At 37.9% G+C, this 27,197-nt stretch overlaps 1 protein-coding gene across 1 annotated transcript in view; it reads left to right on the forward strand.

The window, feature by feature from the left end:
* The window catches only part of LOC126267044 (protein SDA1 homolog), a 173,678-nt gene that overhangs the window by 47,469 nt on the left and 99,012 nt on the right, over positions 1–27,197 (forward strand). The window contains exons 4-8 of the mRNA XM_049971869.1: positions 12,847–12,945; positions 13,033–13,215; positions 14,913–14,978; positions 19,462–19,554; positions 19,633–19,707. Of these exons, the coding sequence (XP_049827826.1) occupies positions 12,847–12,945; positions 13,033–13,215; positions 14,913–14,978; positions 19,462–19,554; positions 19,633–19,707 (516 nt within the window). The remainder of the gene's footprint in view (positions 1–12,846; positions 12,946–13,032; positions 13,216–14,912; positions 14,979–19,461; positions 19,555–19,632; positions 19,708–27,197) is intronic.

Here is a 27,197-nt window from a genome sequence, read left to right on the forward strand (position 1 = left end):
TGAGTATCACCCTGTGGCTAAACATACCTTGGTGCACGGCCAGCACATCTTGGCACAGTGTTACACCGTCCGAGTTATCTGGATACTTCCCACCAACACCAACCTATCCGAACTCCGGAGATGGGAACTCGCCCTTCAGTATATCCTCTCTTCTCGATATCCGCCAGGCCTCAACCTCCGCTAATTTCAAGTTGCCGCCGCTCATACCTCACCTGTCTTTCAACAACTTCTTTGCCTCTGTACTTCCGCCTCGACTGACATCTCTGCCCGAGCTCTTTGCCTTTACAAATGTCTGCTTTTGCCTGTGTATGTGCGGATGGATATGTGTGTGTGTGCGAGTGTACACCTGTCCTTTTTTCCCCCTAAGGGAAGTCTTTCCGCTCCCGGGATTGGAATGACTCCTTACCCTCTCCCTTAAAACCCACATCCTTTCGTCTTTCCCTCTCCTTTCCTCTTTCCTGAAGAAGCAACCGTCAGTTGCGAAAGCTAGAAATTCTGTGTGTGTTTTTGTATGTTTTATTTATTGTGCCTATCTACCGGCGATTTCCTTCTTGGTAAGTCTTGGAATCTTTGTTTTTGATATATTTTTCCCATGTGGAAGTTTCTTTCTATTTTATTTACTATATTTTGATATAGACATAATAAACTACATTAAAAAACAAACTTATATTTCAGGCAAGAAGACATTGGTGTTATAAGAAGTATTCTGTAGTACTTAGATACTGGTTGGTTTTGTCTTCAGTTTACTGGCACTGTTAGTTGGGTCATAGTGAACAGAGCGAATGAAGTGTCCTGTCTTCCTGTGGGTTAACGCAGGCTACTTAGGATATGTAGCATGCCCATGAACTACAAGGTCTACTGTTGTTTGAGAATCAAGCTGGTGTGATTCTACTTTGTCAGATAGTGTATTTTACTTTTGTATCAGCTTATTTTGTGAAACTGCTTACAGTGCTCTATGTGAATGATGAAGATTTGAAAGCTGTGGTGATAAAGTAGTGTTAGGATTTGTAGTTATTCGTATTTAAAAGATAAGAAGGAAAAATGCAAAGTAAAGTTTTAAAAAATTAGACCTCAAAGAAACTAATTAGAATTTTTAAAATGGATGAGTGCATCTCCACAAAAAGACAAAACATGATTCCCACTTGTTTTGCAGAGGAACTTTTTATAGAAGCAGACTTGTTCATTGTCGGCAGTAAACAAGTTGAAATTTCAAGACAAAGATGTCCTTAAAATTAGAGCTTTTTGTTATTTATTTCCCATTTTGCTGAAATCTCTATCTAAAATATTGCATAGTCCTCTTGGAAAAGATAATTGGTTCTAGAGAAGATGGTAAACCAGAAGAAACTGCAGTTTTTGCCTCTGTGTCTTCTGCTGAAGAAAACATTCAGAGTCTGTACCAAATGCAGCAGCAGTTTCATTAAGAAAATACAGTTGTACTATTACATAATGAACTGAGAACAGAGATTACCAAAATCAATCTACTGTCTACTGCAGAACCAGTTCCCAGATGCTAAGTTTTAGATGACTGATCCATATCTCCCAGATCATTCTAAATTCAGTAACAAATAGAAAATTGTAGTTGGGATGATGTTAACAAAATGCCAATTGAAATACGATAAGGGACTGTTGTATAAAAATACGTATACTGTATTCTGTGTAGTGTATTCTTTAAAATTAGGTCATCCAAAGGGTCAGACATTGTCTGATGCCTGAATCGTTACACTTCTATCAGTTATTTGGAAAAGGTATCAAGTACTGATACAATATTAATATCCAAGCTGTTGAAACAATTGGAAACTGTTTTGTGAATAACAAGGTTAAAACAGACATATAGATTTGCTGATTTTTGATGAAGTTAACCTTTAGCGAGAACTGGAAGTTGATGGTTTCGTTGACCCTTGAATGGGTGTGACTTTGTATGAAGTGTACCATCCACAAATAACATTGTCATGCACCATTTCATTTTTGTTTTACAATTGTGGACCCGTACCTATTCCTTCATTATTGATTCAGCTAACACAGTGCTAAGTTGTGCTTTCATACATCCAAGTGAGCAGCAATAACATATAATAATCAAGCTAGGTGAGAAAAAAAATTTATGATTTATGTAAGAAAGTGACACAGATTCTGAGTTAGAGGCACAATTTTACAATGAGACATTTGTCCACAAGATAAAATAACAATCAAATAAGCAGTTGACTGGTACCTGATGCAACTGCGCTGTTTAATACTTCAACTGCATTCATTAGTGTGGGGTAACACTTGTATGGAGCAACAGGAGATATAATGGAAGTTCATTTTATTATTGTTTAATTAAACAGTGATTTAGCCTGTCTAATGTAAGTTTATTTTATCGTTGTTTAGTAAAACTAAGATTAAACTGTGATTTTGCTCATACATTTACATGGGTAACATTCTTCACATGTGTACAAAATACAATGCTTGACTGCTAGTGTTATAAAAAACAGCATGCTCACTTGAGGATTAATTTAGTAGAATATCTTCATGATGGTTTTAAGATTAAACTACCAAGTCATGTCCTAGTGGTTTATGTTTGTTCTTCTAGTGCATGATTGGATTCAACTTATTGCTGTGTATTTCAAGTCATAATGCAACTCATGGTTCATCATCTTGTAGATCTTGATTCAAGTAATTATCCAGCTAGAGCAAGCTGGAACAAGAATATTGCTTACACTCCAGGTTGAAGTCAACCAAATTTAAAAAATCTGGCAGCGTCTAGGAATTAGTGTGATCTTTTATATGATTTTCATGATAGCTATACTGCTGATTCATGAGAAGTTTTGTACTGTAATGTATTAATATTTTGTGAAAGTTGGCTAAATTACAATGAATTAAAGTTCCCCATCACAGTGGAAACTATCCCATTGCTGTCTGAGAGAGATTGCAGTACTTCTTGGAATCATCCGCACATATTATAGTATAAGGTCCCCCGACTGCATTGCTGGACTGGTGCAAGCTACTGCTACCAGGAGGCCAGTGTGAGTACTTCTGACTTCCTAAATGAATTGTGATGCAGGTGTATGAGATGTTGAGCTGATAAGAATATATTTTTTGGCATAGAGTTAATGATTAAATTTTGTGAAGGGAAATTCAGGAAAAGGTCACACGGAGAACGTAGCTTGTGCGATATTGGAGCTACATTTGAGCACCGGGTGGCACTGTAGCTCGCAGCTACCTGTGTGAAACCCAGGCACATTGCTAGTATTCAGTAAGTTGTTCAGTGCCAAGCAGAGAACTTTCCTCATATCCTCAGATTTTTTCTGCAGTGATCATTTCAAAGATTGTTTTAACAAGAAAGGAAATTCCTAGATGGATAATACATAAAATAAACTAAAGGCGACCACTCACTCACAGCAGACTGGTGTGTGATGTCTAGATGTGATGTTCAAAAGTGAAATAATTGTGGGTCAGGATGTGGTGGGGGAGAGGGGGTGTTTGGATCGAGTGGTAGGATCATTGTTGGCTAAAGTTAATTCTATGAGGGCATAGGCCAGAAGTAGCTGGGACAACATCCTCAGATGATAATGGGAATGCTGTTCCAACTGTTAATGGACAAGAGTTTTTATTGCAGAAATAACAATCAGGAAGTTGTGGTCACAGAATACAAGGATTTTGCAAAAGGAATAGAATCTGGCAAGTATAGTTTGAGCTTGGATTGTATGATTAGGAAAGAACAGATTGGTGAGCATTGGGGACTGACGTAATTAGAAAAGTTGAAGGTTCTTGCAGTAAGATGGCTGACAGCCCGAGATGCAATTTTAATGGTAAGCCCATCAGGCGGGAAACCTTGCGTCAGACAAGAATTCAGTAACAGGATGTGTGATTGGAGATTTGCGTGAGGAAACAAGAATTTTCAGTGTTGCTGAGGGTAGAATGAGCAAGGAATCATGATTGGATGGTCGAAAGCCAAAAGAACTGCCTGAATTTTTTTTTAAAAAAAGGTTGAAAATAAAAGGTGAAAATTAATGGTTGAGATGTTACAATGGATATAAATGGTAGGTACTATGTAGACAGGTATATGTAATGTTAGAAGGAAATGCAGAAATTTTTTTAAAAAAGTATGAAGTAGTATTTGCATTAATAAACACACTGCACAACACAATATTAAAGGATCACTTTTTGAACTGGTATAATTGCCTCCCGTTGGGATGTGGAAGTTTGAAATTTGGCTCAGAAGTGACTGTAATCTTCCTCTGTAATGGTGCAGAAGCGTGGCATCCTGCGGCGTCACCCCCAGGCTCAGCGATGCTTTAGACACCAAGATGTTGAGAAGTGCGAAGAAAAGACCAGAGCTCAGAAGTTCATGAAAGGTGTAAGGTGATGTAATGATGTCACATTGGCATTATATTTCACCACAATTCTGCCCAAAGTCACTGTGAACATGTCACATGATGAGAAGGTTGTCACCCACTATTAGCCACATTTTATCCCTCTTTTTGACTTCTCTGTGTTGGAGGTCAGAACTGCAAAACCCCATGTTGAAATCATGGGGGTCTTCTTAAGGGTGGCTGAGGAAAACATTTCAGACATACTGTTGCTCAGAATCAGCACAAAAAGGCCTTAGAGGGGGGCACAAAGGGCATCAGTGAAACGATCCCTTTCTTTGGGCCATTGGTTCCCATACTTTTTGCAGTGGAAAATGACTGTTGGCAATGTTATGAGCAATGGGATGAAGTTCTTGATGACATTTGACACTGCTGAGACCCATGGATGTTTCATCCTTTTCTAAAGACATCATGAGCCAGCAACGCCATTGAACGTGATCGCATGCCTTTGGAGAGCAGTGCAATCGCAGTTTTTGCTCTGGTGCACTGAATGGAACCACTAGGGACCTTTCAAAATCATTTGATAAAATTTGAATGTCATCCAAAGCAGCGAAGTGTGCTTATGCTTTTTCAATCCTTCTGTTTCACATCATCCTGTGGTGTTATCATGGAGGGCCGGGACATTGACACACACATGAATAAAATGGGAAAGAGTCCCTCAAAGACCCGTCAGTTCAGCAGCACTCTAGGTGCTGACCCGTCCACCCCTCTCCCACTCTATCGCTACTGGTGTTAAGTTCTTTAAAAACTTACCTGTACAGAAATAAACTGTGACAAGATTCCTGGACTCCTGCAGGCTGGCTGTGCTGCTGTTCTTGCACTTACTAATTGGCTAGCAGAATTGGAGTGGTGTCAAGGGGTTGCCTGTCTGCAAGTGCGTAGGACACTGCCACAGTTTGTCTCTGTACAGGCGTATTTTTTAAAGTCTTCAACAAATGTGGGCAGATGGCACCGAGAGTGTCACTAAACTTGTGGGTCATAGAGAGACTCTTTGCTATTTTATCATACATTTGTCCTTGTTGCACCCCTCCATGATTGCGCCATAGGACGGCACAGAACAGAAAGGCTGCAAAAGCACAAGCACCCTTTGCTGCATCAGATCAATTTCAGATTTTGTTGAATAGTTTTGAACAGTCCCTAGTCATTCTGACCTGCACACCACAGCAAAAAATGTGGTCACACTGCACTCCAAACGAGTGTGATCATGTTCAGTGAGATTGCTCCCTCACCATCTGTTAGAGAAGGATCGAATAATACGGGAGGGTGTCAGCAGTGTCAAAGGTCATCAAGAATGCCATGCTGTTGCTAATCACAGTGCCAGCTGTCATTCAGGGCTGTGAAATGTGTGGGAATCAACATCCCAGGGAAAGGGGTGATTTACTTGATGCATTTTATGTCAACTCTAAGTCCTTCTTTGTCGATTCTGAACAGCAGTATGTCTGGAATATTTTCTGTGGCCACCCATAAGAAAACCACTTGATTTCGACCTCCATTGCAGATGTGCCAAAAATTTGCTGCCATTGTGTCATCATTAACTCACCTTACATCTCGCATGAACTGATGAGCTCTGGCCTGTCTTGCCTCTAGAGAGCCCAATACGTGAAGTACTTAAAAATCTGTATTCAATTGTTCATTTTTCTTTAACAATAAACACAGTCGCTAAAACAGCAAAGAATACTACATAATTATTCCTTGTTCTTTCCTCATGGCTACTGTGGTGCTAGTGGAAAACACTTGTCGGCGTTGTTCGACCGCCACGCTTACAGTCTTCTCATAACAAACTTCCAACATGCACGCAGAAACAGGTGGTGCAGTAGATACGTTTCCGATCTCCCACTTATATTTAAAATATTGTGTGTTCACGACGGTAGAAGGACGAATGGTTCTAAAATTTATGCAGAAATTCTCGAAGCACTACATGTCCCTACCTCAGCTCAAACACGCGATATTTTATACATAATCATCACGTATGTTAGTATCCCACATAATACTAATTCACATTTTAACCAGTGTACATTCTATTTCTTTTAATAATTGAGAACAGCCTTTTATTCAATACTTAGCTCTTCTTTTTATATTCCACTTTGTTAATAACAGCTTGAGCATTTCACCTAATGTTGGAGACAGTTCTTTTATATCTAGGAATCATACGGATAACATTTCTGATTTCCAATCATAAACTCCAGGTATCGTAGACACTTGATTATTTCATCCTTTATTCTAATTCTTTGTACTAGCTTTTCTTTAGCACATACTAGTTTCATTATTCACAGTAGTTTGTAATCTGGAGGATCTCTGGGCAAATAAAAGTGTTCTTTCTGACACTCATAACACATACTAATGCTAGTGGTATATAGAATCCAAACTTACCAGAATAATTCCTATAAAATGTGTGACTTCTGTCACAATACTGTCCTTTGCGCCTAGGATCATTACCTACACTTTACATGTCGATTGACATTCCCCCTTTCCGAAGTTAGCTTGAGATCTTCCCAGATATGCTGTTTGTATTTCTAATACTCAATAAGTGTGAGTTGCCGTTTAAAGTTCTCATCAGGCTCCTTCAGGTTAACTCAGTGAACAGTTCAAACAGAAGGAAATTTGTTCCCATTGTGGAGAAGTACTGCTTTCAGACTGCTTTGCCAGATGCTATGAATGAGAGCCACTCATTTACAGTAACATAGTTAAGAGTCTCCATAATGGACTTGATGTCATTGCAAAAAGACATGTTACCTTCTTTGTAAAAATATTCAGAAAAAAACAGTATGGCAGTCACAGTAAACTTTTGGTTGGAAAGAAGATTCCATCCATTAATTGACAGGCTAAAAGCTCAGACTGTTGCTTTGATTTGACAAATTTACATCATGAACAATATGGTTGGAATCCCTTTGAGATAAAAAGTGTGGTTCATTTTATCCACAGTGGTCTTCAGGTGTTTGCCAGCGTGCATATCTTCTTGACTTACTGTCACATCCTCAGGAGAGACTGCTGTCATCAATACATTACCAAGTCCACAAAGAGCACTAGGCCTTCCAATAAGCTGCTGCGTATTAAATTGCCCAGTAAGGTCAATGTTAATTGCTTTCAGTGACCTATACACAGGAACATACCACCTAAGGTGACAACGATGATAACGGCGACAAGGCATTGCAGAGGTAAGTTAACAAGGAGGACCGTGCTGTTGTCACTTGCTTAGCAGTGTGTTTCACTGGGTGTTGACTTGCAATGTTCACTTAGTGTTAATATACCGCTGCAATGCCTCATCTGCAGTATCATCATCATCGCCTTAGGTGGTATGTCCTGTGTATAGGTCATTGAAAGCAAATAACGTTGACCTTACTGGACAGTTTAATAAGCAGCAGCATATTGGAGGGCCTAATGTTTTTCATGGACTTAAAAAGCAGTCCACATGTGATGTATCAGCAGTGCTTAGAGGCAGTACATGGTTGACCTTGGCTGTTGTATGGGGCACTCATGCAGACTATTGTGGCTTTGAAGCTTTTCCTGGTGCAAGCATTTTGGCTTGGAAGAATTGAAGTATAGCGGAGAGTGCATGACTGCTAGCAAAGATTCCCTATGGTACCTTGGTTCCAGAGAAACTGTTCAACATCTCAACTAGAAGAAAGAAGCTGCTTAATTCTGATGAATATTTGTTTATTCAGGCCAAAGTAGGCATGGCAACAGTAAGATTAAGATCGTAGGTGACTGTATGCTTTATAGTAGATAGTGAATCAGGATATTGCATAGTTTTCCTTGTTTTTGATTGTGAGACAAAAGTAACAGTGTATTATGTAGGTCTGTTTCTTCCCTCAGAATCATAGGAACAGCAGAGGACATGTGAAGTGATCCTTTTAAGCAGCCAGTCATGAGCATGGAAAATGATTAACAGCATATGTGGGGACCAAATTCCTGCACTGGTCACCAACATTAGTTCATAGCTCTTCTTTACAAGAGGATGACGTTTCTATTTTTGCTATTTCAGAGTTAACATTTCACAGATATATAAAAAAAAAAAGAATTTTGCTCTATTTCCACAAGTATGATGCATTTATTCTTCTGAATTAACAAAAACCACAAACCTTTGTGAACTTAGAACACCTAGCAGTCACTTCCGGCGGTTGATAGAACTCTCGGTTCTGAGATGCAAGTGGCAACAAGTACCTAGTTCTTCATATTCAGGCATGACTTTTCGGCAGTGCTGGCAAACAACTTTTATCTCTGGCTGTAGATTTCTGAATTGAGATTCGTGTGATAATTTGTTATACATATTTTAGTTATTTTTCAAATCTGCAGAATATTTAATTTAAGCCACAGAAGAATAATCAATATGCAGCATTTTCAAAGATTCTGATAAATTGAGGATAGTGTTTTACAAGAAAACTGAGTCCAATAGCCAGCAACTTACTTAATTTTTTAATTCAGGATTCAGAGTTTATGTAGAACACCTTTCACATCATCTGCAATAAAAATATTGTTGACATGTATTATCAAAAACCATCTCCAAATCTAAGAATGCTATGTTCATTTCCTTGTGCAGTGGAATCTCTTTTATCCGCACTATGTCGGCACTGTAGTTCAGCCGGATCATCAGAAGTCTAGATAATCCATGAATACAGAAAAATTAGAATGACTAGTTAAATGTTATAAGCATAAACATTATATTTATTTTCAAGTAATTCACAAATTATACATTATTTCCACATAAATTTTGAGCAGATATACATAGTGTGTTTTGCACACTGAAGGAATCAGTAAATTTCTTTCGAGTGAGATTCATATTTCGATTATATGCAGCATGATCACACAGGTATTTCACCAATGTCAGTTCAGCTAAAGTTGTTTCTGCCTGGCATGCCAAATAAACCACTGTTTTGTACAGCTGTGTTGTTGCCTCTGTATATGTCCTAATATCTTCATCAGCTAATCCATCTACATTATCATCATTGTCCGCAGATGAACAAATGGTGGTGATTTCTTCACCAGAAATCCTACTGTGCCAGTGTGCTTGTCGTTTCACGGCTAGTCATTTATGTCCTTAACATCTATCTCTGAGATACTGAAATTTTACTAATGCTTCAATGAACATTGTCACTGGTATCTTTATTGATTGTGCAAACTACATCAGTGAACTTGTAAATGACTGATCATGGATTATGCTTTTAATTTAACAGTGTAAAAATTCTAAGGTCAAATTAAGCAGTGATGTTTTTTAACAATTCTTCTTTGTCCATCCCGTACAGTACATCTTTTTGTCCATGGACTACCACCTTCTTATTCTTCGATGATGATCTACATTTGCAACAAATGTGGACAATGCAGTACTATACAACTTAAAGTTAACCTGTCCACTGACACAGTTCCAAGGTCCGTGTATTGTGGTTTCGCAGTATTTAAATTTAATTATGATGATGATGATGATGACGATCGTCATCATCATCATCATCATCATCATCATCATCATCATGATCATCGTCATTGGTTGTTGTCATTATTATTTTCAGAGTATTGAATACTGAGCAGTTACTGTACTACCAAGATTTAGATTAGTGAGATCCTGGTAAATGAGGTTACACTATATTTTCTTAAGCTTTTACATTCTGTAATGCTGACACAGGGCGTCTCCATGTACTCATTATTTAAACTGCTGCTGTCCAGGCTGTGAGCATGAGTCTCTTTGTGGAAACGATGAGTCCATTGACCAATAATTAGGGTATGCATTAAAACAAAAAGTGCACTTTCATTCAAATATATTTTCATAAGTATTACGAAACTTTTCATTGTGGAATATTTTTTGCATCTCTACAATTTGGACTGTTTCCATCGTTATTTCACTCAAATTGTTAATAAATGGATCACTGTCATCATCAGAATCATTGTCATATGTGTTTTCACATAGACATTCCTCTAAGGGCTCTAGAGTTTCTTGCTCTAAGGACTGTGTATGAAGAACTAACCATTTCACGCATAGTAATTTGAACATAACAATTACAACCTTTGTCTCAACACATCTGCTACAGTTGTACTCCGAGTTAACACAGGGGTACCTAGATGGCAGTACTATGCAGCATAGTACAGTCAGATTCAAGAGTGGAGCATGTGAGAGCTGCAAAAAAATCATGTCGAGTGAGGCTTGACATCTGAGTGAAAAACAAAATTCACATGTCAAGTGCCATTTGCTGTTGAAGTGTAAATGGTTATCTGTCTTCTGTTATTAGCTACATGCTGAAATTGCTCCTCAAAAGCCTCTAGTTCTCCCAAAACTGGTTTGATGTTCTCCTAATCTACTTTCAGTCTTTCCTTCTGTTCTTCAGTAAAGAACTTTGGTGAGTATTTTTGATACATATGATACTAGAATGATTATGTGTGTGGTTACTTTTTCATCTACCCATTCATGCTTTCATTGCAGTGTTACTACATTATTTTAAAAAACTGATGGAATTTCTGTAGTTTCATAAACAACATTCATGAGATTTGTTCCACTATTTAGCTTAATTCCTGTAAGAATTTCTCTAACCTATACTTGCACATTTGTACCTTCTGAGTTCGTGCAAAACTTTTTGATATTTCAGGATATCAAGTGTCTTCTATCATCTTACACTGTCTCATCACTCCTTCTGGACACACTATAAGCTGCCATCTGCAATTAAAAAGCTCCATGTTCTGAGCTTCCTAAAGTGGTTGTTTAATAATCAGTGTGCAGCATTTGTATAGTGTCTACAGGATGATTTTTCCCACTATTTACAAACTAGGGATTGATTGATGAGAGGATACAGAACAAAAAAAGGTCTAATGAACTCGTGTACGCAAATGCATGGTTTCCGTGCTAGAGATACTTTATCCAATCATACACTGTTACAGAAGCTGGAGTCTAATACGTGCTATACCATGCAGCCATAGCTACAGTATGTGTTGTAAATGGTTTGCATGTGCCTGAACACACACATGTACGCTGTATCGTTTCCGTCTCACACGTTCAAATTGGCGAGGCTGAATCCGATCAGTGTCAAAGGCAGCATGAATACACTGCTCAAATGTCTCCACATCTGAAATGTGCTGTGCATACACAATACTTTTGAGATGGCACCATAGTCAGAAATTGCACAGGTTGAGATCTGGTGAATGAACAGGCCATGCAACTGAACCCTATCGTCCTATCCATTGACCAGGGAGGACACATTTGAGATGCGTCCAGATGTTAATGGCAAAGTGAGATGGATTGCCATCATGTTGCAGCCACATAACCTTTTGAATCATCAATGGCACTTCTTCCAACAGGGGAAGCAAAGTCACCTGCAAGAAACGCCTATAGTTCCAGTGATCTGCAAGGAAGATTGCTCCCAAAATATGGTTGCTAACTATCCCAGTCCACACATTTCGGCTACACCAATGATGTTAATTCACGGTCACCATATCATGGGTGTTCTGCATACTATTCCACATATTTCTGTTATCTCTGAATAGGATGGATGACACAAATCATGGTTCCCTGGTGAAAAAACCAGTAACAAAACTGCTCTCGATGTGGAAAATCTGTCGCTAGTAAGCACTGCACATGCTGTAAGTGATAAGGGTAATAACAGTTGTCGTGGAAATGTTCCACATAGTCACCTGGCTTACCCTGCACTGGCAGGCCAACTGCCTGGTACTGACACGGCAGTTGCCTTCCACAGTATTCATCACATTTTCCTCCAAGACTGGTGTCCAAACATTTCTGATATGTCTGTCATGATTTCCCACTTTCTTAAATGATCCTGTGTCAGACAAATGGCGAAACACTATTGCAAACATTGAATGCCATGGTTGTTGTCGCCAGGAGTAGATCTTGTGATACAACCTTACTGCCCATCACCCATTGCCACTTGTCTTTCCATAAGTAAACATCATGTCGGCAAGCTCTCGATTCAAATATGGAACACTGTATCATATCCTCTACAAAGTGAGTCAGCAAGAAAACTGAATCTGATGCAACATTACCAATTACGATGGCAGGAGAGGGTTGTAGAGCATGACGTATGAGGAACAACCACCCTCTATGAGGAACCCATGCATACTGGAACTGTATTCACATGTTACAGTGCATATATTGGACCGCAGTCTCTGTAACAAAGTATGATTGAATAAATGGTCTCTATCATGGAAACTATGCATTTTCCGACATAAGTTTGTTAGACCTTTTTTGTTCTGTATCCTCTCATTAATCTATTCCTAGAGTCTGTACATGGTAGAAACAATCTTCCTGTTCCGTGCAAGTACATTGCATGGGAAAATAAGTAAATGAACATATAGAAAAAACGCATCTCATACTGTTTTAAAATTGGAGGGTCCCTTCATTATTGTTTAAGTTTGAGGAGAGAATGGATGTTTTCTATTTAAAATATTCTTTATTGTATTTAGTGATTGGATGTGTTTCTATTTGTGTGAAAAATTGTGTGTTTGTCATGTATTTAAATTTCTGATTAATTTTTCTGATTTGCTTATGAATACTGAATCCCTGTTACAGGTTTCACATTGTTATCCTGATGTACTTGCTAAATATCCCCAACAACTGATAGATATCTTACAAACACATCAAACTGTTCTTGACAGTGACTTCCGAATGGTTAGTACAAAGTTATTGTATTTGTTATTTTAATCACTTTGTAAAAGTTTCTGAGAGTTTTATTGTTCTGAATCTTTGTTTTTACAGACATTGTGTCGAGCACTTATTTTGCTGCGCAACAAAAATTTGTTAGCACCAACAGACCTGCTTTCTCTCTTCTTCCAGTTGTTACGTTGTCAAGATAAACCACTGAGAAAATTTTTAGAAACACACATAATCACAGACATTAAGAATCAAAATTCCAAGCACAAGAATGCACGGTTGAACACGGTAACTTGATAAAAATATTTCAATATATATATATATATATATATTATGGACATATCATACATGTAAGCCATTATTCACTTGATTGAATCAAATTGAAATAATAGCTACTATTTGTATTGTACTTATTGCTAACTGTTCTATCCAAAAATTGTTTCTTATTTATTTTATTCACTTTGTTAATGCTGTGTAATGCCCCTACTTATTGTATAGAATTTGACTATGAAGACTACGAATTTTGTGAGCTACATGCTGCTAGATATATTTCTCCCAGTGATGTCTGACATTATCAAGATAAGCTAATATTATAAAATAGGTTATAAAGAACTACTAGCATTCTAGAGTGTTTCTTGCTGAAGATGATTACTCTCACCAATGCAATAGTAAAATGGTTTGTGTTAGTCCCCAGGTTTTCTCAGCAATTTGACCTTTCTTGCACAGTAATGTGATGATGTGACTCATTACCCTCATCGAGTCCTACCTGATACTGTCTCAGGTAGCCCCTGATGAAAGCTGACAAGCCAAATCATCAAAATGCTTTGCAGAGAAGACAATGATATTCGGAAACAAGTCAAGAATGTCGTATTGTTCATACTTACCACCAAATCTGTTATGATATATTTTGATATATTTATTCACAGGTGTCTTCTAAGTATTGTTTCAAGCAACTTATGAATTTCCAGCTGGAGCGATTTTTTTTTCTGAATTATTAAAAACTACAGCATTGCTAAGGGCTACTGGGAAATTTCATTTAAAAAATGGAATTGTAACAGTTGCAGTTCCATTATTCATTTATTTTATTTTAATGCTACAGTTCAATTTTAAGTTACAAACAAAGTAAAAAGAAGATTTTTCACAGTATGATGCAGTGTACATGTGTACAGTTCAGTTTCAAGTTACAAATAAAGTAAAAAGATTTTTCACAGTATATTGCAGTGTGCATGTGTACCAATCAGTTTCTGAAAATAGAACAGCTGGCATGAAACTTATCCACACATGAAAACTGGATATTGTATCTCTGCGCTTCTGAATTGATTAATGAGTTCCTTTGCTGATGGAGAGAGGCACCTAGGGAATAAGTTTAAGGGTAACAGAGTGAACTGAAAGTGACTCTGAATCCCAGATGGAGGCCAAGGAAAGGTAGCGTACTGTAACAACTAAGATTTAAATTTCAGAAAATTGGTGATGTGATACAGCCAGTGGCTTACTGCACTTCTATTCCGCATTCCAGTATGCATACTTGTAAATTCTGGTGCGCATCAGTAGCCCTTAGAAACATATCGATTGTAATTTGAATGCAGTTTCTTTTTAGTCAGATGTATTTTGTATAATTCATGGTGATGTGAAACAGCAAGTCTCACATTCGAAATACTCAAGTACGTAGCAAATGTGTAGAAAGTGTCTTGAGGGGAAAACATAAAAAAAGGTTGTGCTGATTTTTTTGTCTGCTTGCTATTTATGTTGTAATTTTATCTGTGATACTTCTGATAAACAAAAACTTTTCTGTTTCTTTTTTATCCTTGTAAATTATATGTTGCTATTAACTTGACATTGCTTTTCTTTAAGTTTTCATTTGAGTATATTATGTACTGGCATTGTTAGTCCTGTGGCAGGAAAAGCAGCTGAATGCCTTATATTTTAATGCATTACATGGCAGCCTGATATGTGTTTAAAATATAGTCTGTATTGTAATTTTTCAGACCTTGCAGAACTTCATGTATAGTATGCTGAAGGATACTAATTCCAAAGCAGCCAAAATGTCAGTGGTATGTACTGTAAAATAATATATTTTTAACAATATCTACTTCACTGCAATAGTGAATACTAGAACTGGGTGTAAAGTGTTTTTAATTGCTCTGAAATACAGTCACACTAAGAACCTAATAGTCCTCATATAATTTGTTTCACAAATAAAATATTTATTTTTACTTTTGCTGTATTAAATGTGTCATTGTGATAAAGAGCTGCAACTGGATAAGGGTTATTGTGCATAGAGAGATGTAGTTGTGAACCATATTGTCGACCTCTGATCTGCCTGGTTGAGGTTGTTTGCTCCAACGACATTCTCTTTACAACATGTATATAATGAACATCATCAGCCAGGCACAATTATTTTTTTTTATTTAATCTTCGTCATGAGTACACTATTTAGACATTAACAATTAAAAGAAAAATGGGATTTTCTTTAACTTAGACATGAACATATTTCAACTAAACGTTGTTTCTTCACTATCGAGTAAACAAAAACAACCTTAATTTTTGCAAAAAAACACTGCTTTATCATTCTTCATTAGAAGACTAATAGTGCTTGTTTAGAATGGAACCCTAAGATTGCTAAGTTGTGAATGCAATTGTTCTCTATGTTGATTATATTTTGGGCAGGTGAAGATTAAATTGTTAATGTCCTCCACATTTCCTTAGTTTTTGCAGTCACAGGTATCAGAATTCCTAAGTTGTAGACAAAATAAATGGGAAGGAAAGCTGCCATGATTAAATTTCATTCTCTTGAGTGTAGAAATAGCTCCACAGTGTACAGTAATGTGGGGCTGTATCCAACTTTAATATTCTCCTTTATTAACAGATGATGGTTCCCATTCCTCTTCCCTATGGCATCTGACTTTCATATTAACTTGACATGTAAATTCAGTGAAAAGTAACTGGATGTCTAAGAAGAGTCAAAATATGGCAGCTCCTTTAGCTAACTGGTCTACAATTTTGTTATACAAAATGCCTCTGTAAGCTTTAATCCAAAGTAGATAATTGTATTTATTTCTTCGAGAACATTTTGTTATTTCTTGAGCTGTGTCAATAACTAGTTTACTGCTGTGCTATATGGCACTAAGAATGCTTTTAAAATCATAAATAATAAATATGCTTTCTTCATTTTGAATTGAAGAGGATGTAATGACCATCATGGTTGGTACTGGATCCACTCTTGGAACATATATAAAAATTAAAGTGATACAGCTTTCAGATTGCATCTTTGAACAGAGCTCTGTATCACTTATCACTTGTTTCATGTCTGGCAGTGACTTTTTTAATGTGAAAAATGGAGTTAAGTGTGGTTCGAAGTCCACATTCAATTTTAGGTAATCTTATTACTGACTTAGTAACTAACTTAACAGCTCCGTGGAAAGTCAGGGCATATGTTGTGAAGTACTGCAGTGTTCAAACAAACCATTGCATTGAGAAGTGGTTCACTTTGAAATATTGGTTGTAGAGTACTCATGTTCTGACAGTTGAACGTGTTTGTTAAATCGTGAATCCACTCAGAGAAGACAAAATTACCAGTTCATACCAAATTGAATATAAAAACCAAATGTCAAGAGCACACTATAGATTATAAGAGTAATGTTTCTGGTTTTAAAATCTGAGAACCACAAAGCAGAATGTATAGAGCAAGCAGTTGAAAATCCTGCACGTAATACCAAAGGGACTAGCGATGAATGTTCTTGAAGAAATGGAAATACGTATGCACACATTTAATGAACCACAGAAGATATTAGATGAATAAAGAGACTAAACATAAAAGATATATAGAAAATTTTATTGAAATATTAAATTGTGATAATGGGCAAATTTAGACATAACAAAAATATTTTGTAATGAAAGACAAAAGTAGCAGCAAAGATTAAACGATTAATGAACTAAATTCATAAACTATATAAAGCAACTTTCTAACCAAACAGCATCATTGGTGCAACAAGAAATGGTGTCAGAAATTCATTAAAATATAAATATAAACTAAAATACATTGGAAAATCCGCTAATGTGCAAAAGGACCAACAAGTTTCGCAAATTTGCTAAAATTCAAACATAGATCACAAAATCATAGACAGCAATTTAGTAAGTGAGTACTTACTAATGTGATACAGAAGTGAAGAGGAACTAGACATAAATACCTACATATACAACATTATATAGCCATAAAATGTAAATAAAACAATTTAAGAAAATCATGATAAAATACTATCCAATGATCTGTCACTGAAGACATTGCTTTTCTTTAAGCTTCCATTTGAGTATATTATCATAAGGCCGCTGCAGCATCCCTGAATATAGAAGTTAATAGGAATATAAAAAAAAAAAGGGAGGAAGGTTTATCTGTTTAGCAAGAGTATTAGAAGGCAGATTTCAGACTACCTAACAGATCAAAATGAAGATTTCTGTTCGACACTGACAATGTTGAATGTTTATGGAAAAAGTTTAAGGCAATTGTAAAATGCGTTTTAGACAGGTACGTGCCGGGTACAACTGTGAGGGACGGGAAAAACCCATCGTGGTTCAACAACAAAGTTAGGAAACTACTGCTAACGCAAAGAGAGCTTCACTCCAAGTTTAAACGCAGCCAAAACCTCTCAGAGAAACAGAACCTAAACGATGTCAAAGTTAGCGTAAGGAGGGCTATGCGTGAAGCATTCAGTGAATTCGCAAGTAAAATTCTATGTACCGACTTGACAGAAAATCCTAGGAAGTTCTGGTCTTGCATTAAATCAGTAAGTGGGTCGAAACAGCAAATCCAGACACCCCGGGATGATGATGGGATTGAAACAGAGGGTGACAAACGTAAAGCTGAAATACTAAACATCTTTTTCCAAAGCTGCTTCACAGAGGAAGACCGCACTGCAGTTCATTCTCTAAATAGTCGCACAAACGAAAAAATGGCTGAGATGGAAATAAGTGTCCCAGGATTAGAAAAGCAACTGGAATCACTCAACAGAGGAAAGTCGACTGGACCTGATGGAATACCAATTCGATTGTACACAGAGTATGCAAAAGAACTTGCCCCTTTCTAACAGCCGTGTACCGCAAGTCTCTAGAGGAACGGAAGGTTCCAAATGATTGGAAAAGAGCACAGGTGGTCCCAGTCTTCAAGAAGGGTCGTCGAGCAGATGCGCAAAACTATAGACTTGTGTCTCTGACGTCGATCTGTTGTAGAATTTTGGAACATGTTTTTTGCTCGAGTATCATGTCGTTTTTGGAAACCCAGAATCTACTCTGTAGGAATCAACATGGATTCCGGAAACAGCGATCGTGTGAGACCCAACTCTCTTTATTTGTTCATGAGACCCAGAAAATATTAGATACAGGCTCCCAGGTAGATGCTATTTTCCTTGACTTCCGGAAGGCGTTCAATACAGTTCTGCACTGTGCCTGATAAACAAAGAGCCTGTATAATATCAGACCAGCTGTGTGGCTGGATTGAAGAGTTTTTAGCAAACAGAACACAGCGTGTTGTTATCAATGGAGAGACGTCTTCAGACATTAAAGTAACCTCTGGCGTGCCACAGGGGAGTGTTATGGGACCATTGCTTTTCACAATATATATAAATGACCTATTAGATAGTGTTGGAAGTACCATGCGGCTTTTCGTGGATGATGCTATAGTATACAGAGAAGTTGCAGCATTAGAAAATTGTAGCGAAATGCAGGAAGATCTGCAGCTGATAGGCACTTCGTGCAGGGAATGGCAACTGACCCTTAACATAGACAAATGCAATGTATTGTGAATACATAGAAAGAAGGATCCTTCATTGTATGATTATATGATAGCGGAACAAACACTGGTAGCAGTTACTTCTGTAAAATATCTGGGAGTATGTGTGCGGAACGATAATATAAAATTAATTGTTGGTAAGGCGGGTACCAGGTTGAGATTCATTGGGAGAGTCCTTAGAAAATGTAGTCCATCAACAAAGGAGGTGGTTTACAAAACACTCGTTCGAACTGTACTTGAGCATTGCTCATCAGTGTGGGATCCGGACCAGATTGGGTTGACGGAGGAGATAGAGAAGATCCAAAGAAGAGCGGCACGTTTATTCACAGGGTTATTTGGTAACTGTGATAGCGTTACGGAGATGTTTAGCAAACTCAAGTGGCAGACTCTACAAGAGAGGCACTCTGCATCGCAGTGTAGCTTGTTCGCCAGGTTTCGTGAGGGTGCGTTTCTGGATGAGGTATCGAATATATTGCTTCCCCCTACTTATACCTCCCGAGGAGATCACGAATGTAAAATTACAGAGATTTGAGCGCATACGGAGGTTTTCAAACAGTTGTTCTTCTCGCGAACCATACGCGACTGGAACAGAAAAGGGAGGTAATGACAGTGGCATGTAAAGTGCCCTCCGCCACACACCGTTGGGTGGCTTGTGGGGTATAAATGTAGATGTAGATGTAGAAGTGAGAATCTGAGTTGGCTTAAGTGGTGTATGTGTGTATACTGTATTAATTTGCATATTTTTGTTTAAGGACATTATGATAGAACTGTACAAGAAAAATGTGTGGAATGATGCAAAAACAGTCAATGTGATTGCAACGGCGTGCTTTTCAAAATTTGTGAAGGTAATGTCTTATTTGCTAATAAGTATTAAATTATTTCTTGTAATTAGATTGCATGTAAAGTTTGTTTTTATCTTTTAGGTTATGGTAGCAGCACTAAAGTTTTTTCTTGGAACTGATCCAGCAGAAGAGAAGTCCGATGATAGTGACTCTGACGTAAGTAGATGTTATTCAGTTTGGCAGATATGTTTATAGTTTTGACTTGTCAGTGAATGGCAAGTAGTTATTCAGTGTCCTAGACAGTAGATAAAAATCTGTTAAACTAGAAAAATATACTGTTCCACATGAATAAAAATGGAATGTATTAAGTTCATTAGGCAGCAGTATGGCTCACACTACATAAAAGAGAATTGTCTGCACAAGCCTGAAGAAACATCCCAGATCTTGGAAATTGTAGAAAATAGGCTGCCCTTCTTGTGCTGTACTGTATAGAGGCCAAGCATAAATATTCCATAAATGGAAGGACAGAACATTAGGGGTTTAATGGCCATTAACAATCCGTTCAATAGGGAAGCAGCACAAGATCAGATTGGGAAAGGATAAGGAAGGAAACCTGCCTTATTTTTTAGGAGCACCATCCCAGCATTTGCCTTACATATTGCTGGATTGCTGGACCAAGATTTGTTCTTCCTGAATATGAGTTCAGTGTTGTACCACCTTGCCCTGTTGAAGTTTAACATCTAGGCGAATAAAGATCCTATGCAGCTTTGTTTTTCTTCAGTGATAGGCATCCTTGATACTCCAGCATATTTTCTAACATGACCTATCAACCTTTTGTTATTTCTTGTCTTGGTCTTTTCTTATCTCTTTGAATCTTACTAAAAAGACCCTTGGCCCACCTTGAATTACTGCAGTTACAGGTACTGTCAGAAGAGCTAAAGGAAAACCTGATTGAACTCCTCTCTCACCTGCCTTGTGGCATTCAGGTAGAATTTGTACCAAAAATCTATTCTAAATAAATAATTACCCCATTAGAATGGTCTCTGAAGATGGGATTAATTGTAGGTACAAGAAAAGTATGTCTTTAATGAACCTATAGGAAAACAAATCTTACCTCTTGTGTTAACATATAATTTGTTTTCTTATTCTTATCTCATGCACACATTTTCAGTAGTTTCTCATTCTTTCAGAAGAGAATTAGAAAAAGAGTAGATGGGGGAGGGATAGTAGACTCCATCCATAAACTATGGACCTTGCCGAGACAGGGTGGTTTGTGTATGTCGTTGATACAGATAGCCATCCCGTAGAGGCAATCGCTGTGGGAGTGGTATCTCTATAGTGGTCAGAATAATCTGTAGTTCCTGATGAGAAGTAGCAACAGTTTCAGTATTTGCAGAGGGCAATGGTCTGCCTAATTAACTGATCTGGTCATGTACCATTAGTCATCATTGTCCTGTTATGTTAGTATTATGAACGACTGAAAGCAAATGGATGTTTTTCAAGGACATGCAGCTCTACTGTCAGCAGAGAGCAGTGTCAAGCCAGTTTTTGGACTGAAGGCACCAGCAGAAACAAAGGTAATAGTTGGCACAGTAACTAACAATAAAGGCAAAACTGAACAAGTGGAATATTTCTTTAAAAGCTTGGATACTTTGTAAATAATTTTGAACACAGATAGTTAATAATTAATGTATTGTCACTCTAGGTGTGATTCCATCTGAGATAAATAAATTGAGATGAATTATAAAGAAAGGAACAATGTATATGGTGGTGTTTCAATAGGGATGGAAGAAACTGGAAGAGAAAGTAATATAAAATTGTTTACAGACTGACTCTCAGGAAGACAGTTCCACATGACGGGAACAGTGCTATATTTGCTCAGGATAGGAGACAGTTAAGTCATAAAAAATTGTATATCTGTCAACTTCCTCTCCATAATGAACACTGCCCCTGCACCAAGTGTGACATGCAAGTTTTTAGTACAAATTACTGATTAAACACAAAAAATTGTGTGGTATTTAAGTGTACTGTTAAAGGTATCACTTTTCTTTACGTATTATTCCAGAAAATATGAAAAGATCGTAAAGTCGGGTTGTAGTTGTATTTTTGTTTGCATTTTGGTGCAGTATTCAATTTAATTGTTCTGGATTTCTACATTATAGTTATGTTAAAAGGTAGATTCTAAGTTAATTAACAGATACTGCTGCAGTTAAGCAAGTGTGAATTCTTGTTGTCAGTGGAAATAATTAACTTTTTATGTTATATTTTACACCCAAAGCACTTACGTCTAGACCTGACTTTTGTGGCTTGTAAGTAACAAAAATTCCTGTAGTGTAAAGTGTTTAAGTGATTTTATTAAATTTTTAAGTGTGTAATTTTGTTGTAATGTGTGATAACTATGGATGTTGCCATAGGATAGTCAGAGAGGAAGTGGTATATGTAAACTGTGGGTTGGAATTCCACTTGGGTGATAGTAGTGGGAAACTCAGTGAGGCTCTTCCACGGGACTTGAGGCTCTGGGGAAAAATAGAAGAAGAAGAAGAAGATGGCTACAAGAGAATTGCCAAACAAGAAGCGAAGATTTGTGCCCTTCAGGCTGATTTAGAACATGTGAAGTTTGAACTATATAGATTGAAAGGGGGGGGGGAAGATGATGGGAACTGTGTAAAAATAACAAGCAAAGGCCAAAAGAGAAACAGCTCTTCAGTTTCTTCATATATATTTTAAGCTTACAGTAGCAAATAAATTTGTCTTGTTATCTCATCCAGCTGTAGGTTGCAGTAGGATGCAGCAGTCTTCTGGCAAAGAAACTAGGTAGGTACCAAAAGAGAGTAAGAAGAAAAATGTCTTGCTGTTATGTAGCAGCCATGGGAGGGATGCAGGCCAGATCGTACAGGACAGATTAGGAATGGAGTTACCAGTTCATACATATTATAAAGCCAGGTGCTAGCCTTAGCCCAGTGACAGAGGATGTAGGGAATCTACGCGAAGATTTTGTCATAGAGGATACGGTTATTGCAGTAGGTGGAGTGGGGAACAGCCTGGCAAAAGACAGTAATTACAGAATTAGGGGTGACCTGGATGAAATTAGAGTAGCAACTACACACACAAATGTGAGTTTTGTGGATGGCCTGCACCGCCATGACCAGCCCTGGGATAACACTACTGTGAGCCATGTGAAGATTTAAGTTGAGCTGACTAGTGTTGACTGAAATGAAATCTCATATGAGTGGATTGCCGGATGCTACAATTGGGTGGTGGTGATGTACTAGACATGGCATACACTAGAGTGAGAAAGGGAAAGATAGATTGGCTGATTTTTTTGAAAATAGTTTTCTGCATCAGCTAATCAGAAAGAATATTAAACAGCCATGTAAAAAACCGTGGATCATTAGAGGTATTAAAGTATCTTGTGAAACATAACTGGAAATATATGTGTCAGCAAGAACAAGTAGAGATCCAGCAGTAGTTGCACACTATAAAAACTTCTCAAAATTACTGAGAAAAGTTATTGAAATATCAAGAAACAGGCACATAACGGCAGAAATAAGTAAGTCTGACAATAGAATTAAGAGTGTTTGGAATGTAGTGAAGTGAGAGGCAGGACAACCAGCCACAGAACAGGATAACAACACTAGTGAACTGAATGGAAGGGCCATAAATAAAGAGTCACTGTCAGCAGATGTATTTAATAATCCTTTCATAAGTATAGTAGAAAGTATAGGGACAAACAGTTCAAGAGAAAAATTGCAGCATTATGTTGAAAATGAAACTCTAATAAAATTCAGTTATACGAGTGTATCACCAATGGCTTCTGAAATTAAGAAAATTATACATTCTCTAAAAAGTTAAAACTCATCTGGATTTTCCAGTAGAGTTCTGAGAATTAGTTCCCATATAATGAGTCCTGTCTTATTTGAAATGTGTAATGTATCACTAACTCATGGCATTTTTCCAGAGAGACTGAAATGTACCATTGTCAAGCTCCTCTTTAAGGAAGGTGGCAGAAGAGATGTAAAAAACTACCATCTTGTTTCATTGCTGACATCACTTTACACAATTTTTAACTTGATGTATTCTAGAATAGTTTTTAACCTAAGCAACAACATTCTCAGCAAATCACAGTTTGGATTTCAGAAGGGTTGCTCTCTGCGAATGCCATTTACCTGTTCACTCACCAAATTTTACAACCATTAAGTAACAAAATTATACTGGTTGATATTTTCTGTGATCCATTGGACTGTATGTCCTAGATAACTTAAATTTTTATGGGATTGCAAGTGTTGTTGTTGTTGGTGTTGTTGTTGTTGTTGTTGTGGTCTTCAGTCTTGAGGCTGGTTTGCTGCAGCTCTCCATGCTACTCTATCCTGTGCAAGCTTCATCATCTCCCAGTACCTACTGCAGCCTACATCCTTTTGAATCTGCTTGGTGTATTCATCTCTTGGTCTTCCTCTATAATTTTTACCCTCCACGCTCCCCTCCAATACTAATTTGGTGATCCCTTGATGCCTCAGGACATGTCCTACCCACTGATCCCTTCTTCTAGTCAAGTTGTGACACAAACTTCTCTTCTCCCCAATCCTATTCAATACTTCCTCATTAGTTATGTGATCTACCCATCTAACTTTCAGCATTCTTCTGTGGCACCACATTTCGAAACCTTCTATTCTCTTCTTCTCCAAAGTAGTTATCGTCCATGTTTCATTTCCATACGTGGCCACACTCCATACAAATACTTTCAGAAATGACTTCAACTGCTCTTCCAAGTCCTTTGCTGTCTCTGACAGAATTACAATGTCATCGGCAAACCTCAAAGTTTTTATTACTTCTCCATGGATTTTAATACCTACACCGAATGTTTCTTTTGTTTCTTTCACTGCTTGCTCAATATACAGATTGAATAACATCGGGGATAGGCTACAACCCTGTGTCCCTCCCTTCCCAACCATTGCTTCCCTTTCATGTCCCTCAAGTCTTATAACTGCCATCTGGTTTCTGCACAAATAGCCTTTCGTTCCCTATATTTTACCCCTACCACCTTCAGATTTTGAAAGAGAGTATTCCACTCAACATTGTCAAATGCTTTCTCTAAGTCTACAAATGCTAGAAATGTAGGTTTGCTTTTCCTTAATCTAGCTTCTAAGATAAGTCATACGGTCAGTATTGCCTCATGTGTTCCAACATTTCTACGGAATCCAAACTGATCTTCCCCGAGGTCGGCTTCTACCAGTTTTTCCATTTGTCTGTAAAGAATTCGCGTTAGTATTCTGCATCTGTGACTTATTAAACTGATAGTTTAGTAATTTTCACATCTGTCAACACCTGCTTTCTTTGGGATTGGAATTATTATATTCTTCTTGAAGTCGGAGGGAATTTCGCCTGTCTCATACATCTTGCTCACCAGATGGTAGAGTTTTGTTAGGCCTGGCTCTCCCAAGGATGTCAGTAGTTCTAATGTCTACTCCCGGGGCCTTGTTTTGACTTAGGTCTTTCAGTGCTCAGTCAAACTCTTCACGCAGTATCATATCTTCCATTTCATCTACCTCCTCTTCCATTTCCATAATATTCTCCTCAAGAACATCGCCCCTGTATAGACCCTATATATATTCCTTCCACCTTTCTGCTTTCCCTTCTTTGCTTAGAACTGGGTTTCCATCTGAGCTCTTGATATTTATGCAAGTGGTTCTCTTTTCTCCAAAGGTCTCTTTAATTTTTCTGTAAGCAGTATCTATCTTACCCCTCGGGGGATAAGCCTATACGTCCTTACATTTGTCCTCTAGCCATCCCTGCTTAGCCAATTTGCACTTCCTGTCAATCTCATTTTTGAGTCGTTTGTATTCCTTTTTGCCTGTTTCATTTACTGCTTTTTTGTATTTTCTCCTTTCATCAATTAAATTCAATATTTCTTCTGTTACCTAAGGATTTCTACCAGTCCTCGTCTTTTTACCTACTCGATCCTCTGCTGCCTTCACTACTTCATCCCTCAAAGCTACCCATTCTTCTTCTTCTGCATTTCTTTCCCCCATTCCTGTCAATTGTTCCCTTATGCTCTCCCTAAAACCCTGTACAACCTCTGGTTCTTTCAGTTTATCCAGCTCCCATCTCCTTAAATTCGCACCTTTTTGCAGTTTCTTCAGTTTTAATCTACAGTTCATAACCAATAGATTGTGGTCAGAGTCCACATCTGCCCCTGGAAATGTCTTAGAATTTAGAACCTGGTTCCTAAATATCTGTCTTACCATTATATAATCTACCTGGAACCTTTTAGTATCTCCAGGGATCTTCCATGTATACAACCTTCTTTCATGATTCTTGAACCAAGTGTTAGCGATGACTAAGTTATGCTCTCTGCTAAATTCTACCAGGCGGCTTCCTCTTTCATTTCGTAGCCCCAACCCATATTCACCTACTACGTTTCTCTCTCTTCCTTTTCCTACTGTCGAATTCCAGTAACCCCTGACTATTAAATTTTCATCTCCCTTCACTACCTGAATAATTTCTTTTATCCCATCATACATTTCATCAATGTCTTCATCATCTGCAGAGCTAGTTGGCATATAAATTTGTACTACTGTAGTAGGTATGGGTTTCGTGTCTATCTTAGCCACAATAATGCGTTCACTATGCTGTTTGTAGTAGCTTACCCGCATTCGTATTTTCCTATTCATTATTAAACCTACTCTTGCATTACCCCTATTTGATTTTGTATTTATAATCCTGTATTCACCTGACCAAAAGTCTTGTTCCTCCTGCCACCGAACTTCACTAATTCCCACTATATCTAACTTTAACCTATCCATTTCCCTTTTTAAATTTTCTAACCTACCTGCCCGATTAAGGGATCTGACATGCCACACTCCGATCCGTGGAACGCCAGTTTTCTTTCTCTTGATAATGACGTCCTCTTGAGTAGTCCTCGCCCGGAGATCCGAATGGGGGGCTATTTTACCTCCGGAATATTTTACCCAAGAGGACGCCATCATCATTTAATCATACAGTAGAGCTGCATGCCCTCGGGAAAAATTAGGGCTTTCGTTTCCCCTTGCTTTCAGCCGTTCGCATTACCCCAACAGCAAGGCCGTTTTGGTTAGTGTTACAGGGCCAGATCAGTCAATCATCCAGACTGTTGCCCTGCAATTACTGAAAAGGCTCCTGCCCCTCTTCAGGAACCAAACATTTGTCTTGCCTCTCAACAGATACCCCTCTGTTGTGGTTGCACCTATGGTACGGCTATCTGTATCGTCAAGGCACACAAGCCTAACCACTAACAGCAAGGTCCATGGTTCATAGGGGGGGGGGGGGGGGGGGGGGGGGGGAGTCAGTAAGTTGACATATTTTACGTATTTTCATTCTGTATTGTCATATGGAATAATGTTTTCGGGTAACTCATTTTTAAGAAAGAAGGTGTTCTTCATTGGCTCAAGAACCTTCTGTAAGAATAATGTCCTGTAGACATCTTTTTAGGGAGTTGAGCATTCTGACCACTGCTTCTTAGTATATTTATACCCTTCTGAAGTTTGTTGTGAGTAATCCGCTGTAGTACAATAGTAACAATAATTTACATAACTGCAGTATCAGAAGGAAAAATGATGTTCATTTCTCCAAATTAAGGTTGTCTTTAGCACAAAAAGGGTTGCACAATGCTGCAATTTAAGTTTTTGACAACTTCCTCATTGATATAAATTGTCTGACAGACAACGAAGTAA

The sequence above is a fragment of the Schistocerca gregaria genome, chromosome 1, assembly GCF_023897955.1.
Source record: "Schistocerca gregaria isolate iqSchGreg1 chromosome 1, iqSchGreg1.2, whole genome shotgun sequence".
NCBI lineage: Eukaryota > Metazoa > Arthropoda > Insecta > Orthoptera > Acrididae > Schistocerca > Schistocerca gregaria.